The 13,873-nt window shown below is 49.6% G+C and overlaps 8 protein-coding genes; 4 read left to right on the top strand and 4 right to left on the bottom strand.

Moving 5' to 3' along the window:
* Positions 1 to 128: 128 nt before the first annotated feature.
* FFUJ_00672 (related to ribosomal protein L36) lies at positions 129 to 498 on the top strand (the record flags this gene model as incomplete). XM_023572452.1 has 2 exons in its annotated part: positions 129 to 338; positions 409 to 498. The coding sequence occupies 2 exons, from the start codon at positions 129 to 131 to the stop codon at positions 496 to 498; spliced, it is 300 nt and encodes a 99-aa protein (XP_023424825.1).
* A 235-nt stretch (positions 499 to 733) lies between these two features.
* Positions 734 to 1,161, bottom strand: FFUJ_00673 (uncharacterized protein; the record flags this gene model as incomplete). XM_023572441.1 has 3 exons in its annotated part: positions 734 to 808; positions 861 to 1,001; positions 1,069 to 1,161. The coding sequence occupies 3 exons, from the start codon at positions 1,159 to 1,161 to the stop codon at positions 734 to 736; spliced, it is 309 nt and encodes a 102-aa protein (XP_023424824.1).
* Positions 1,162 to 1,451: 290 nt separating this feature from the next.
* FFUJ_00674 (uncharacterized protein) lies at positions 1,452 to 2,349 on the top strand (the record flags this gene model as incomplete). XM_023572430.1 has 3 exons in its annotated part: positions 1,452 to 1,582; positions 1,632 to 1,955; positions 2,079 to 2,349. 3 exons carry the CDS (start codon positions 1,452 to 1,454, stop codon positions 2,347 to 2,349), a joined length of 726 nt encoding a protein of 241 aa, XP_023424823.1.
* Positions 2,350 to 3,525: 1,176 nt separating this feature from the next.
* FFUJ_00675 (uncharacterized protein) lies at positions 3,526 to 4,242 on the top strand (the record flags this gene model as incomplete). XM_023572419.1 has 3 exons in its annotated part: positions 3,526 to 3,640; positions 3,698 to 3,812; positions 3,867 to 4,242. 3 exons carry the CDS (start codon positions 3,526 to 3,528, stop codon positions 4,240 to 4,242), a joined length of 606 nt encoding a protein of 201 aa, XP_023424822.1.
* Positions 4,243 to 5,238: 996 nt separating this feature from the next.
* On the bottom strand, positions 5,239 to 7,083 carry FFUJ_00676 (probable IMP dehydrogenase; the record flags this gene model as incomplete). XM_023572407.1 has 3 exons in its annotated part: positions 5,239 to 5,431; positions 5,483 to 6,428; positions 6,624 to 7,083. 3 exons carry the CDS (start codon positions 7,081 to 7,083, stop codon positions 5,239 to 5,241), a joined length of 1,599 nt encoding a protein of 532 aa, XP_023424821.1.
* A 519-nt stretch (positions 7,084 to 7,602) lies between these two features.
* On the bottom strand, positions 7,603 to 10,548 carry FFUJ_00677 (related to seed imbibition protein Sip1; the record flags this gene model as incomplete). XM_023572396.1 has 6 exons in its annotated part: positions 7,603 to 7,811; positions 7,861 to 8,253; positions 8,304 to 9,314; positions 9,368 to 9,581; positions 9,626 to 9,824; positions 9,896 to 10,548. 6 exons carry the CDS (start codon positions 10,546 to 10,548, stop codon positions 7,603 to 7,605), a joined length of 2,679 nt encoding a protein of 892 aa, XP_023424820.1.
* A 457-nt stretch (positions 10,549 to 11,005) lies between these two features.
* On the top strand, positions 11,006 to 12,655 carry FFUJ_00678 (probable mitochondrial processing peptidase beta chain precursor; the record flags this gene model as incomplete). XM_023572385.1 has 5 exons in its annotated part: positions 11,006 to 11,152; positions 11,228 to 11,353; positions 11,404 to 11,481; positions 11,532 to 12,217; positions 12,268 to 12,655. The coding sequence occupies 5 exons, from the start codon at positions 11,006 to 11,008 to the stop codon at positions 12,653 to 12,655; spliced, it is 1,425 nt and encodes a 474-aa protein (XP_023424819.1).
* A 269-nt stretch (positions 12,656 to 12,924) lies between these two features.
* Positions 12,925 to 13,686, bottom strand: FFUJ_00679 (related to TFIID and SAGA subunit; the record flags this gene model as incomplete). Its single annotated transcript, XM_023572374.1, has 1 exon — positions 12,925 to 13,686. The coding sequence occupies one exon, from the start codon at positions 13,684 to 13,686 to the stop codon at positions 12,925 to 12,927; it is 762 nt and encodes a 253-aa protein (XP_023424818.1).
* Positions 13,687 to 13,873: the final 187 nt, after the last annotated feature.

Genomic DNA, 13,873 nt, shown 5'->3' with positions numbered 1-13,873 from the left:
GGAAAAGTGGATTCCGGGGTGGTTTTATCCACACGTGATTCGACGATTCGGCACTCGAAGGCAAACCTCAACTGTTCAAGGATAGAACTTCTCTCTGCTCAGGGTCGTCCGCCTCAGAATCAACCACGATGGCTTCGTTTCTTCGCGCCTTCTCGCTGTCAGCGAGATCAATGACCCCAAGCAATGCCATGGGCGCTTTTGCGACTCGCGCCAACTGGTCGCTCTTTGCCAGCCCCTCAACGACGCCCATCTCTCGAGCACTCGGAAACGGGTCGATGCAACAGACTCGCGGCATGAAGGTTCACAGTTCGGTAAAGAAGCGATGCGAGCACTGCAAGGTAAGAGAGGGCAGCCAGGAACTCGGCTTCACGTTGGGGACTAGACCCGGGCAGAACTGATACTCGATAGGTTGTTCGACGGAAAGCCGGCAAGCGACATAACGGATACTTGTATATCATCTGCAAGGCGAATCCTCGACATAAGCAACGACAAGGTTAATTCCGAATGATGGGATACGGGAGGATATGTACGATATGTGTGAAGCAATTGCGAATCGGACATTGCTAGGCGGGCAACGGGAAACATTATGCGTGATAGAACGAACGACATGCTGGGCGATTCTTTCAGTGAGAAGCCTTGAATAAATATTCTATGGAATTTGAGAAAAAGACGACAGTGCTGGGACCGGAGCTGTTCGTCATGTACAACTACATCTACATTCACAACTGCTGCGCTACATACCATCGATATACCTCTCCATGCCTTCCCATTCCGTCTTTCCAATTGAGAGGAGGTACCGAACATGTGACTTGGAGAGAACAGTCAGTAAATGGGCCGAGAAGCGAGTGAGGGAAACATACAGCGTCTGTTACGTTGCGACGCCGTTCAAATTCGTCGCGGGCATATTTTCGAGACTCAGCTCTTGTTGTAGGATCAGCGATCTTTTTTGTCCCGCGTAGGATAGTGCGGTAGAAAGCCAAGACTCGGCCTCTTTGGATGAACTAGATACGATTCTATCAGTATTTGACATCATGAAATTTGTATCAGACCCAAGCGTGTAGATCATACCTGGTCGAGACTTAATGTTGGCTTGAGACGGGAACCGCCTGGTTTGGTGGCATAGCCACGGCTGAATGTCAGCAAACGAATGCTAAGGCCCATTCCGCCAACTTCTACCTCGTTAATTGAGAAATAGTGAATTTTGACATTCCTTGAGGTTTAGATATTGATGATGAAAAGCTTCAAACGGGCTTTCTCATCATGTCGGACGAACCTCGGCTATCTAGAGGGTCTGGTCTTTCCGGTTCATTCAACCCTTCATGTTGTTAGTGGAAGGTTTGACCATGTTTGACAGAGACAGGTATATTACCACCTTGCCATTCTCATTTTCAATATCTTCATCCTTGTTTCTTCTTCCTTAGTCTGCAGCATCAGGACCTCACATTAAGATTATGACAGATACGAATGGCACGAGAGAACCAAGGAGATTGGTTGGAAGAAGACGACAACGACCCGAAAACCCCATTGAGACGGCCAACAAGGTCGAAGATGATGAGTTTCTGACACAATATATGAAGCCAAGGTTAGTTTACGTATAACCCAGACAAATTCAGTCATAACAAGCGTGGTAGCCAAAGTTGGTCAGAATGGAAACACCCACAAGATGAAGCAACCTATTCCATGAGCCTCATACGTCCTACCTGCATGAGCAATGGAGATCTGGAGGCATGTTATAGTTTGGTAGAAGAAACAAGCGGCCAAGATTATCGCACTTCGTCTCTCGGTTGGCATCCGGCCACTAAGAAGAAGGAGATGCGGTCCCCGGACCTTCGTTACATCCTTGTGAAAGACAGCAAGGACAACATAAAAGGGTTTACATCTTTTATGCCGACGTTCGAGAACCATGAGCCGGTCGTTTACTGCTATGAGATACATCTGAAGCCAGAGTTACAAGGGTGAGTAAGCCAACATGGCCGTTCCTGAGACCATCCGCATTTCAACGGGGATTCGTCCATCATGCAGGAGTGTACCACAAATAGAACACGGATGGCCGTTGAGCTAGCTGACATCCAATAAAGAACAGGTCTCGGCAAGAAGCTCATGGGCTACTTCACGGACGTCGCGGAGAACATACCTTCAGTTGAAAAGGCCATGCTCACGTGTTTTGTCAGCAACAAATCTGCCCTCAAGTTCTACGAGAAGCTAGGATTCTCAAAAGACGATTACTCACCGGGGGCGCGAAAACTGCGAGGAGAAAAGGTGGTGATACCCGATTATGTGATACTCAGTCGACAAACAACCTCTAAGAGAGTCGAGGCTTCGCGGGCGCACGAGCCTGGACTTCGATGAGAAAGGTGGTACCTACCTAGATACAAGCAAACACGGACTTTATCTTGTTGAGGTTGCAAGGCAGCTCGTATTACTACTACGTGCGGTCGCGGCCGCTTATTAGTGTAGAAACGGATTGCAGTCACGTTTCCTTTATTATTATACCACTCTACAATCACATTTGGGATTGCCAATTGCACCTCAACGATAATTCGACATAAAAAATCCGACTGTGTTTTTTCATGCCGATTTACCTATTCGGGCCCCCTTCAGCCGCAAATACCAAGCATTGCATTGCCCCATCGTCAATGAGACGCTACCAAGTTGGATGTTCCAGCATTTAAGGGATGTACACGTCTTCTCTAAGAATATCATCGTGGAATGACATTCGCAGTGGTGGCCGAACTTTGCCTAGTGTGGCCTATTGAAGCCCAGGCTGAGAGCTGTCCTCCACCCTTTTGACTCTGACTGCGCAAGACCAGACACGACTGTGAGAGTTACCCAATTCAATTCTGATGGCCTCATGATAAGCGGTTCAACTAACCAGCTTGGGCGGCATTAATCTTCTGCAGCTCCAAAGATCCCTACACCAAGGCTGACACGCTGGGGGCACACTCCACCACCACTCGCCAACCATGTCAGCCCTAGGACGCTAGTCAGAAGCCGTGGCTGAACTACCTTTTCTAGGAAACAGCTCTACCGTGAAGCACCGCACTTGGGAAAGTATGTAAGTAGGTATTCTGCTTGCCGGGTTTGTGCAGAGTTGTACAAGTTGCACAGCCAGCTTGTGAGACATAGCGTCGGTGCCAATGCGGTAGCTGCATGCAACCAAGGGATGATTTTCCATCATGTTTCTGAGCTCGAGGCGTCAGACGGCTTCTAGCTAGGCTGCTAGGCTCCCCTGTTGCCTGTCCTGTCATGGAAATGAAGGGCGATCTAGCTACCGTGAAGGCTTAGAGCTGAAGCTGTGGGAGGAGAGGGCTTACTTATGATACGCCAGTCTGAAACGAAAGGCGAGTACCGTGCCGAGACGGTTGATTGTCCGTAGGAGTTTCTCTCATAAGACGCCGTTGCGCCCTCTTGACCGTTATTCTCCCTCCTCCTCCCTCCTTCAATCCACACTCTCTTTCTTCTTGGCTCAAATTCTGTTCAACTATAAATCAATTGCTTGGTCAATCAACTCACGCATTATTCACAATGGCTCAGCAGTACTCTCAGGGACCTAATGTCCAGAATCAGGAATGGCAGAACAACCTCTGCAATTGCTCGCCCTGCGACTCTTGCCTGCTCGGCACTTTCTGTCCCTGTATCCGTATGTGATCTCTGGGACAAATTGATTACAATTGGAAGTCTAATGAACTCGTCATAGTCTTGGGTAAAACCGCCGATCGTATGAGAGACCCTACTATGCAGACTGCCGATACCTGCAACAGCGATGCTCTTATATTCTGCGCGATCAACTGTGTGACTGGCTGTGGCTGGATGTAAGACTATTCTCGTAGTCTTTTTCAAACTGTCAACTAACGCGCGACTCCTAGTTACTCCATGATGAAGCGTGGTGAGATCCGTGAGCGATTCGGCATCAAAGGCAGTGGCATGAACGATTGCTGCGTCAGTTACTGGTGCCTCTGCTGTGCTCTGATCCAGCAGGACAACGAGGTCAAGTCTCGCCTCTCTCAGGGGCCCATCACCCAGGGCTACCAAGCTCAGAAGGAGGGAATGCACATGCCGACATCTCCTCCTGCTCAGCAGCAGCAGCAGCAGCAGCAATATCATGATCAGAAGCCCAACCCTCAGCAACAAGCCCCTCAGCCCGATTATCAGCTTCCTCAACACGATTACCAGTCTCCCCAGCCTCAGGGATCCTACCCTCCACCCCAGCAGACTTACAACCCTCAACAGCCCCAGTATTAGGCCAGTCGGCCAGGGAATGTACAGCGAGATGGAGCCTCACACCGATATGACACCACAAAAAGAGAGAAATGCATGTGAAGAAGGCAATCGGAGAAATGTCTGGCATGTGAATTGACTTTCACCGCGGACGGGTACGCGCCAACGGATTATACCTATATACCCAGTGACGAAGACAGTCATTTCTTATTTATATTATATTTATTTCGATGTATTATTTGCTTTAATGAAATAATCTATTACTGTTCACCTCTCAGTTGCATATGAAAGCGTCATATTCATTCTCCCATTCTCTTTTGAATTGCCTAGTTCGGCGATGGAATACGAAATGGAGAATCAGCAGACAATATTACTGAAACTCTAAAAAGAAAAAACTTCGGGCTTCAGCTCGAGAGACCCTTGCAAGCTACCATTTGGGATTCCACTTGACCTTCCCCTTCGAGGCATGGTTTTGTTTCGCTTTGCAATGATGCTTTCCGGGATTACAGTCTGTGCACTTCGATACTTCGGCGATTTCCATGTTACGGAGGTATTCCGATGCTCGGAATCACAGCTTGTGAGGCCAGAGTGCCGATTATCAAGTACAAGTCATACTAAGCGATTCTTGAGAATTTACTGGTACAATGGCTTAATGATATATACAATTACGGACTGGTGCTGACGTTAATCTCCCCTTCTGATCCTCACAAGATGTATCACAACTCGGGCAGACCGGCAGCACTTCAGTATCCCTCGAGGGTATCAATAAAAATTTCATTCATGACCTCTGTCCCTGTCCGTTTTTCAGACTGACAGCAAAACGCCCGCGCCGCACCTCTATAGTGGTTGGACAAACGCCTATTCAGATCTACGGTTATAGAGGCTCTTCACCCTCAACCCAAATCAAACCCTTCTGAATCTTGTGCCCAATCCCCAATGCAATTGAATGCATATAAACAAACCAGTCCATTTTTCCGTATCCCTTTCCATCATCCCATCATTTTTTTCAAACATATATCATTACGCATAAAGCTTCTTCTCATAAGACTCCATGTTGACGTTGCCTTCCAACTGAGCGCTGGCCGTTCGAAGCTCGAAGCGCAGCTCACCAGCCTCAGCACTCTCGTGCATTGTCTTAAGGCTGGTCATGCCACTGTCCTGGAGAGAGTGCTTGAGTCCAGCAGCAAGATAGGGAACAAACTTGTTGATCGAACTATTGCATGTTAGCATTCGCGGTTCCTTTCAGCTTCGGGTTATGACTCACCCTCGGTGAGCAACAGCGCCAGAGACACCCTGAGCAACCAGGACGCTATCACCCTCAGAAAAGTAACGGGCAGTACCAGCATTGCTCTTCTGGCTGTCCTTACCACCGTTGCCGGCCTTCTTGTCCTGCATAGCATCGATACTTCCCATACCTCGGTAAGCCTTGACGAGCTTACCCTCGCGGGAGACGAAAGAAGTGCCAGGAGACTCAGTGGTACCAGCCAAGAGACCACCCATCATGATGGTAGAAGCACCCAGAGCAAGGCCCTTGACGATGTGGCCAACGTTCTGGATACCACCATCGGCGATACAAGGAACACCAAAGCGGGCAGCGAAGCGGCTGACGCTGTAGACAGCGGCGGCCTGAGGACGGCCGACAGCCATAACCTCCTGGGTGATACAGGCAGAGCCACTGCCCATACCGATTCGGAGACCGTCGACACCAGCAGCGATCAGAGAAGCAGCCTGCTCTCGAGTCACGACGTTTCCGCCAATGACATCGACACCAGGGAACTCACTCTTCACCCACTTGATCATCTCAATCTGATACATGCTGTTACCCTGAGAACTGTCAAGGATAACGATGTCAAGGCCGGCGTCAACCAGCTTCTTCAGACGAAGCTTGTCCTCTGGGCGAGTGCCAATGGCAGCAGCGCAGAGGAGCTGCTTGCTGTCGGGAAGCTTGGAGGCATTGGGGAAGTGCTGATTCTTGGTCAAATCGGAGCGAGAGATCATAGAGACCAGGTTGAAGTCCTTGTCGACAATGGGCAGCTTGCCCTTCTTGGACTTGGAAAGACTCTTGTTGGCTTCGAGGAGAGTGACGTGCTCAGGAGCAGTGACAAGGTCAGTAACCATGACATTGGAGACGGGCTGGTCAAGGTCCTCCTCGAACTGGAGGTCTCGGTTGGTAACAATACCAAGGAGCTTGGAACCAAGCTTGCCGTCGGCTAAAAATTTTCTTGTCAGCCCAATATTCTTGTGTGGGGCAATGCGAGCATAGATGAGAAAACAACCAGTTGTGGTGATTGATCATAGTAAATAAAGTCCCCATGACAATAGTCTATACGGTGGAACGAAAGTTATATAAAAGGGTGTATAATCATGCAATCTTGTGAGAGGTGAGCATGCTGTATAACACTTACCAGTGACTGGGAAACCACCGAAACCCCACTTCTCCTTCAGAGCTTTGGCCTCACCAACAGTGGTGTTGCGATCAATGACGATGGGGTCGAGGATGAAACCGTTCTCGTATCGCTTGACCTTACGGACCATATCGGCCTGAGCTTCAGGAGAGCAGTTGTGGTGAATAACACCAAGACCGCCCTGGAGAGCCATGTGGATGGCCATCTCGTGCTCTGTGACAGTGTCCATGGGAGACGAGACGAAGGGAGTCTTGAGAGTGATGCGCTTGGTGATGGGCGCATCGAGGGTGACCTCAGAGGCAGCGAAGCCAATGTAGCCGGGTAGAAGCAGGAAGTCATTGTAGGTAAGACCACCGTGCTTGGTTGTGTCCATAAGCTCGTGGATGTCGAGGCCATCCTTCTGCTTGTACTCCTTCAGCACCTCGAGGGCTGTGGTGTAGTCAAGGACTGAGGCAGACATGGCTGGCAGATAAAAGAGTATATGACGAGGAGAATGGATGTGAGGTCGAAGGCGAGTTGAGTCGATAAGCAAGCTCTGGCCTTTAGTATCGACTGCTAAGATTGATAGAACGCTTCTTCCCGAAAGAAAGAAAAGAGAAAAGAATTGGTGGTGCTGCCTCAAAAACTTTTTTATGGGACGTGGGACCCTGCAAGGTGAGGGGCGACTGGGAGGGGCAGTTGCTTCTCTGAATGGATGAACTTGGTCCAGGTGCCGGGTCTCGAGGCAGGTGGGTTCGAACCTCTGCTAGTTTTTCTTGCCGAGATCGCTAAAATTAATAAGCTCTTTATCACATCTTTGAAATTGACTTACCCTGCAGCTGTGGTTGAAGTCTTGATATGTACCTACCTATGAATAAACTGCAATTGTTTGCGAACTTGTATGGCTTATGACAACGAATAAGCTAAGTGTATATTGAGATTGGCAAGTTGTTCTTAGCCTTGAGTAGGTATGTGTGAGTTTGTCAATCGTGATAGACCCTCATAAGCTGAAGTAGACCTTGACCTCAACATCATTTCCCCATCGAGTTTCAAGACCCAATTCCTTCCAGGCTTTTCCAATGTCGATCTCAAGTACGCGAGTATCAACCTTAGAAATGGCCACAGTATGCACGGGTATCACTTTTTCTTGAACCGTGATCAGGAAATCACCTTCAATCGTTAAAGAAGGGAGTGTAGAGACATAGAGCCCTAAAGATTGTCAGATTTTAGGCATCGTAAAAAAACAGTAACTCCTTACCTAGGATGCCAAATGCTTTAACTCGCGTATCAATCAAAACACGGCCATTCTCTCGCTCTTGAACATCGCTCATGAGGATTGCTGCTGCGCCAGCCATCTTGCTCAGCAGGCCCAAATTCGAGATCCCGACATTACCACGTTTCTTGCTGGATAGGCGAGTTAGAGGAAAGGCGGAGAGAATCTCATACCCTCTGATAGGTAATGAGATAGTAAATAGTGACTCTGGGCTCTCGATCTTGGTAGGATGAGAAACCTTACCCGTGGTATGAGCACGAACCACGTATTCAAGACCGTGAACCACACCAGGGAAAGCCGAAAGGGATACCAATTCAGTCAATGGCCGAGATGAGATATTGAAAATGGCCATAATAGGGCTTCCGGTATGTGAGGCTCCTGAATCGTGATTAGTATACACTACTAGCTTTCCTCTAAATAATTCTCACCATGATAGCTTCCAATCTTGAGGAGTAAATCATCGTCATATCCAATATAAGGGTCAACGGCCTTTCCTAAAGAGCTTGGCCGGAATACCACAGTCTTACCCCGTGGAGTGCGACCACTCATTTGCTCAATGAGATCCATGTCATGTTCACCGGGAACATCAGTGATATAAATTGGACCTCCGCTCACACATCTGGCAGCAGCATGAAATCCAGAATACTCATGGACAGTCTGGAACATGTCCCAGTCCGGAAGAACATTTAGATGCTGCATGAAAATGGCATTGTGCGCATTTGTCCACACGTGCCAGGGATGTGAAGCAGGAATCTCAGGGAAGAAGTCGTCAGAGTTTCGCACAAGAATGGTAGGCCGATTGGTTGGCATTTGCGAGTGGAAGAGTGCCTCCGGGAACTGCGACATACATGATATCGCCTTCCCACTGAAGTGACGAAGTATCGAGAGGGTCCATGCATCGAGGTACCTATTGATCAGATCTCGGCGAGGGGAGGCTTCAATCCACATATCGATCATGAACTGCGCGTCCGTCTTAACAGCATCTATACCGGCATCTGAAAGGAATCGATAAAAGTCATCATAGAATCGATTCACATCTTCTTGTGCGATCACCATCATCTTCCCACCCAACGGAAGGTTTCGGCGGTCAGCATCTTCCCGTGTCACTTCGATAGTCTTGTATGTCTTGGCAAGCTTGCCGTCAGGAGCAATGCCACCCCAGTAGCCTAGGAGGGCATGCCAAACGGCAATGTGTTGGATATGTGGATGATTCTGTCGAATATGAGATATGGTAGATTTTAAGCCTTTGGGAAATGCCTTGGGCTCCGCTTCAAAATCGTTCCAGCCATATTGAAACTGGCTGGGGCCACGGTAATCGATCGACTGCCAGTTGTCATCAATGATGAGACTAGATACTTGGATGTTATGCTCAGAAAGCTTATTGAGAGCGTCGAATATTTTCTGGTCTGTTAGTCGTTGGCCCAGAGCGTTCCACGTACCTGTAAATCGTTAGTTCGTCGTCCCTCGAAGTTGATTATACTCAAGAACACACAGAAACCCAGTCCATCAAACCAGTATTCTAGCCACTCCGGTTTGAAGTCATTCTTCAATGTGGATAACTCCTGTGACCACTCATCACTGGCCTTCTTCGTACCCGCAACCATATCTCGAGCATGATACATCACAGATGCAATGGTGCAGTCGAAATCGTCTCCAACCGAAACAAGAATAACGGCCTTTTCTTCGGAGAGACTGTCATTTCGGATCTTAAATGTCAGATGTCGCAGTAAACTATACCAAGCGCACTTACATGAACCTGGAGCTTTCCATTGGGCTCACTGCGAAATACTGGCAAGACATGACTGACACCGCCGACGGCAAGGAACACTAGGTTTTGACCTTGCGGACTGAAGAAGCAACATAGAATGGCATCTTTATCGAGGTTAAACTGAGAGTGCCCATGGCGAGGTGCAAGCCACGGTGCCCATAGTCTTACAAGAGAAAACCATCTATGTCCAGTCAGATAACATGATCGCTGATGGATTTCCGGTACGTCGTCGTGTCACTCAGCTGAACTTACCTAACAAAAGCGCCCCAGGGAGTACCGATAGTGATGTCTCTGTACGAAGATTCATCACCATTTGCAGCTGGAATGACTGCTTCGAGTGACCAGAGTGAAGTTCTAGGTGATTGACTCAAACGTGGCTTGACACTCCAGTCTTGAGAGTTAAGATCGGGGATTGAATCAGAGAGGTCACTAGAAGAAACCCTGTTAGAAGCATTGACGATCAAACCATCATTGACACCCTGTTCATCGCGAACCCATCTCCAGTCTGCATCAGGACTATGCCGAAACTTGAGAGTGAACTGCACAGATGCTGTAAATGAGAAGGAAGACGTGAAATAGAATCGTGACATGGAATCATCCAGTACTTGGAGAGTCTGAGGAACCCCAGTCTCTGTGAGTGAGGCTACCTCCAGGTCCTTCCAATCTGAGCCGTCTACTGAGTGCCATACTGAGACTTCCCATGGCTCGTTGGTACGGTCCTTGGGTATCTCAAGGACGGCCGTTAAAGTGGCCGATGTACCCTGGATAGGTGTCACTTTCCCGAGAGGCGGGAAGCTTTGCAAAACAACCTTCATGTATTCAGAAACAGGCCGTGGCGAAGGTTTCTGCTTGGCGATGTAAATTGCCTGGAAGACATCGCCAAAGTTGTAATTGTCAGAAGGCATCGCTGTGAAATGAGAACAAGAGGAGCAGACTTGATTGAAACAGGTTTATTTAGCGAATTGACTGAGAAATTCAGACTTCTCATGTACGAAGTTTAGTGAGTATTTTAAGCGTGGAAATCAAGGTAACCGCATGAAATCGCATCAACAAGTTTGATGCTGTGTGACGATGTTCGTGTTTATTACAAGGCATTGTCATACATAACTAGAAGCCCACGAAAACGGACAGGCGCTGGATTATAGTGGAGTTTCGGTGGAGGTTGGAAGTGGTTAGTAATGAGCGCTTCTCATTGGCTTCGGTCTTGCTTTCGAGTCGTTCTGATTCGGGGACGGCCGGAATGACTAAGCCTTCCGCCTCATTGCTCAGGCTGCAAATTATCTCAGTAAAGCTTCTAGCCGAGCCAGATCGAAAGATTTCATCAAACCACTCAATTCAGCGTCGACCCTCCAAACCTGCGTCATGGCGTCCCGGAGACTGGCTTTGAACCTCTCGCGAGGTCTGCGAAACCGTGCTGGTCTTTCGGCCGCCGCCCCTTTCACACGAGGCTTTGCCACTCCATCTCCCGTCGGCAAGACTCAGACTTCGACTCTTAAGAATGGATTGACTGTGAGCATCACCATCCGAGGTCAATTGGCCTCGACAACCACTTAGGAATGCCCTCCTGACACGCCCTCCTGATAGGTCGCCACCGAGCACTCGCCCTTTGCGCAAACGTCGACCGTCGGTGTCTGGATCGATGCCGGCTCCCGGGCTGAGACTGACGAGACCAACGGTACCGCCCACTTCCTTGAGCATCTCGCTTTCAAGGTTCGACAACCCATCAATTGGCCGAGACCAATCGTTAACAATGCAATCAGGGTACCGCCAAGCGAACTCAGCAGCAATTGGAGTTGGAGATTGAGAACATGGGTGGTCACCTGAACGCCTACACTTCGGTCAGTCGGATGAAGGGATACGGAATTGACTGATGCTAACGATCATTCAGCGCGAGAACACCGTTTACTTCGCCAAGGCTTTCAACTCTGATGTTCCCCAGTGTGTCGACATCCTCTCCGATATTCTCCAGAACTCCAAGCTCGAGGAGTCCGCCATCGAGCGTGAGCGCGACGTTATTCTCCGAGAGTCCGAGGAGGTCGAGAAGCAGGTCGAGGAGGTTGTTTTCGATCACCTCCATGCTACCGCTTTCCAGCACCAGCCCCTTGGCCGCACCATCCTTGGCCCTCGACAGAACATCCGCGACATCACCCGAAAAGAGCTCACCGACTACATCAAGAACAACTACACTGCTGACCGTATGGTTCTCGTTGGTGCCGGTGGCATCCCTCACGAGCAGCTCGTCGAGCTCGCTGAGAAGCACTTCTCCGGTCTTCCCTCAAGTGCTCCCCAAACCAGCGCCTACCTTGCTTCCAAGCAGAAGGCTGACTTCATGGGTTCTGACGTCCGTGTCCGAGATGATGGCATGCCTACTGCTAACATCGCTCTCGCTGTTGAGGGTGTCAGCTGGAACTCCGAGGACTACTTCACTGCTCTTGTTGCTCAGGCTATTGTTGGCAACTACGACAAGGCTGTTGGCCAGGCTCCCCACCAGGGCAGCAAGCTCAGCGGCTGGGTCCACAAGCACGACCTGGCTAACAGCTTCATGAGCTTCTCCACTAGCTACAACGATACTGGGTAGGTCTTGATGTCACACCATGAATTTTGAAGTAACTAACTTGCCACAGTCTTTGGGGTATCTACCTTGTTTCCGACAAGCCTGACCGAGTTGACGACCTCGTCCACTTCGCTATCCGTGAGTGGATGCGCCTCTGCACCAACGTCAGCGCCGCCGAGACCGAGCGTGCCAAGGCTCAGCTCAAGGCCTCCATCCTCCTGTCCCTCGACGGCACCACAGCCGTTGCTGAGGACATTGGCCGACAGCTTGTCACCACTGGCCGCCGCATGGCCCCTAACGAGATTGAGCGAAAGATTGATGCTATCACCGAGAAGGATATCATGGACTTTGCCAACCGAAAACTTTGGGACCGGGATATTGCTGTTAGCGCTGTGGGAACTATTGAGGGTCTCTTCGACTACCAGAGACTTCGCAACACCATGAAGCCTAAGTTTTAAGGAAGAGAGGGCTGATGGGATTGTGAAAATCGAAATAAGGGTATAGAGTGTATGAGATACCGTTTACAGGCCTAGTGTACCATAAGATTTCCTCTGTTCATGCTAGGTAACACGGAGTTGTGATAATTGTGTCTTGAATGTACTGCCATCTGTAGCTACTTGCAATTTTGTCATATAGTGTCTGTAGTGCTTCTGAGGTAGCGTCTATGGTCTCCTTTGAATTAGAATGTATTTTGTCATGATCATTGATTAGATGAAAAGATGGACACCTAGCCCTCCTCTGCCATCTCCTCGTCGACATCTTCACCAAACATATCCTCCACTGTCCCACCCTCAACCCCATCTCCGCCAATATCTTCAGGCTCGGGACCCTCAATACCTTCCATAGCATCACCCCCTTGATCCTCTTCCTCGTCGTCTTCTTCATCCCATACATCCTTCAGTCCCCAGCTTGTGCCACTCAGTACGAACCGTTCGCTTGGTAGTCGCACACCCCATTCGCTGGGCACAATTTTAGGCAGTGCCACCTTGTTGCGTTCGCGCGCAAGTTCTTGCATGTAGTCCTTGCTAATTCCCCCGCCTGCGTTTCCTCCGCGGAACTGGTAGCTGAGTCGCGCAGCAATGGCGAGCTTAACGGCATTGGCTGTGACTGCAGCGTCGCCTGCAGGTGCTGAGATTGCTCCAGCGTTTGCTGATGGCTTAGAGCCGGCCTGTGTGACATATGGGTCGCCGGAAAGGTGTAGCGCATCGCTGAGAACAGATGAGGTGTGACGGTAGGCGAAGTCGAGAAGGAGGAGGGGAACGCGTGGCTCGTAAGCTGTGACGCCTTGCGATGTGAGCAGTAGTTCGATAAGCCTTGAGTCGCGCGGTCGAGGGGCGGTTGTTGATTGCGCTGGAGGAGGTGCGTTCTGTGAGGCCGCAGCAGCGGGTTGGCTAGAAGAGGCCGCCGTGGTCTGTGTGCTTGGTAATGGTTGCGAAGTGCCTGCTGATGAGGCGGGAACCCCGTTCGTTTGTGGTTGACTTGATGACATCTTAACCGATGCTGCAATGCTTCGTAATAGGTATCCTGTATGCGACTGTTCGTGAAGGCCTTCAAGTGATATCACGCGAAGCGCTCGAGTTCGTGTTTGGCAAGTCTGAAAGACGTCCGGACTATGAATGAGTGAAGTTGACGAGATGCAGTTGACGTATGTGAATGAGAGTGCTTTTATAGTTGCG

Source organism: Fusarium fujikuroi, chromosome FFUJ_chr01 (assembly GCF_900079805.1).
Source record: "Fusarium fujikuroi IMI 58289 draft genome, chromosome FFUJ_chr01".
Lineage (NCBI taxonomy): Eukaryota > Fungi > Ascomycota > Sordariomycetes > Hypocreales > Nectriaceae > Fusarium > Fusarium fujikuroi.
The sequence above is the reverse complement of the archived record's forward strand: the minus strand, read 5'-3'. Positions and strand labels throughout refer to the sequence as shown.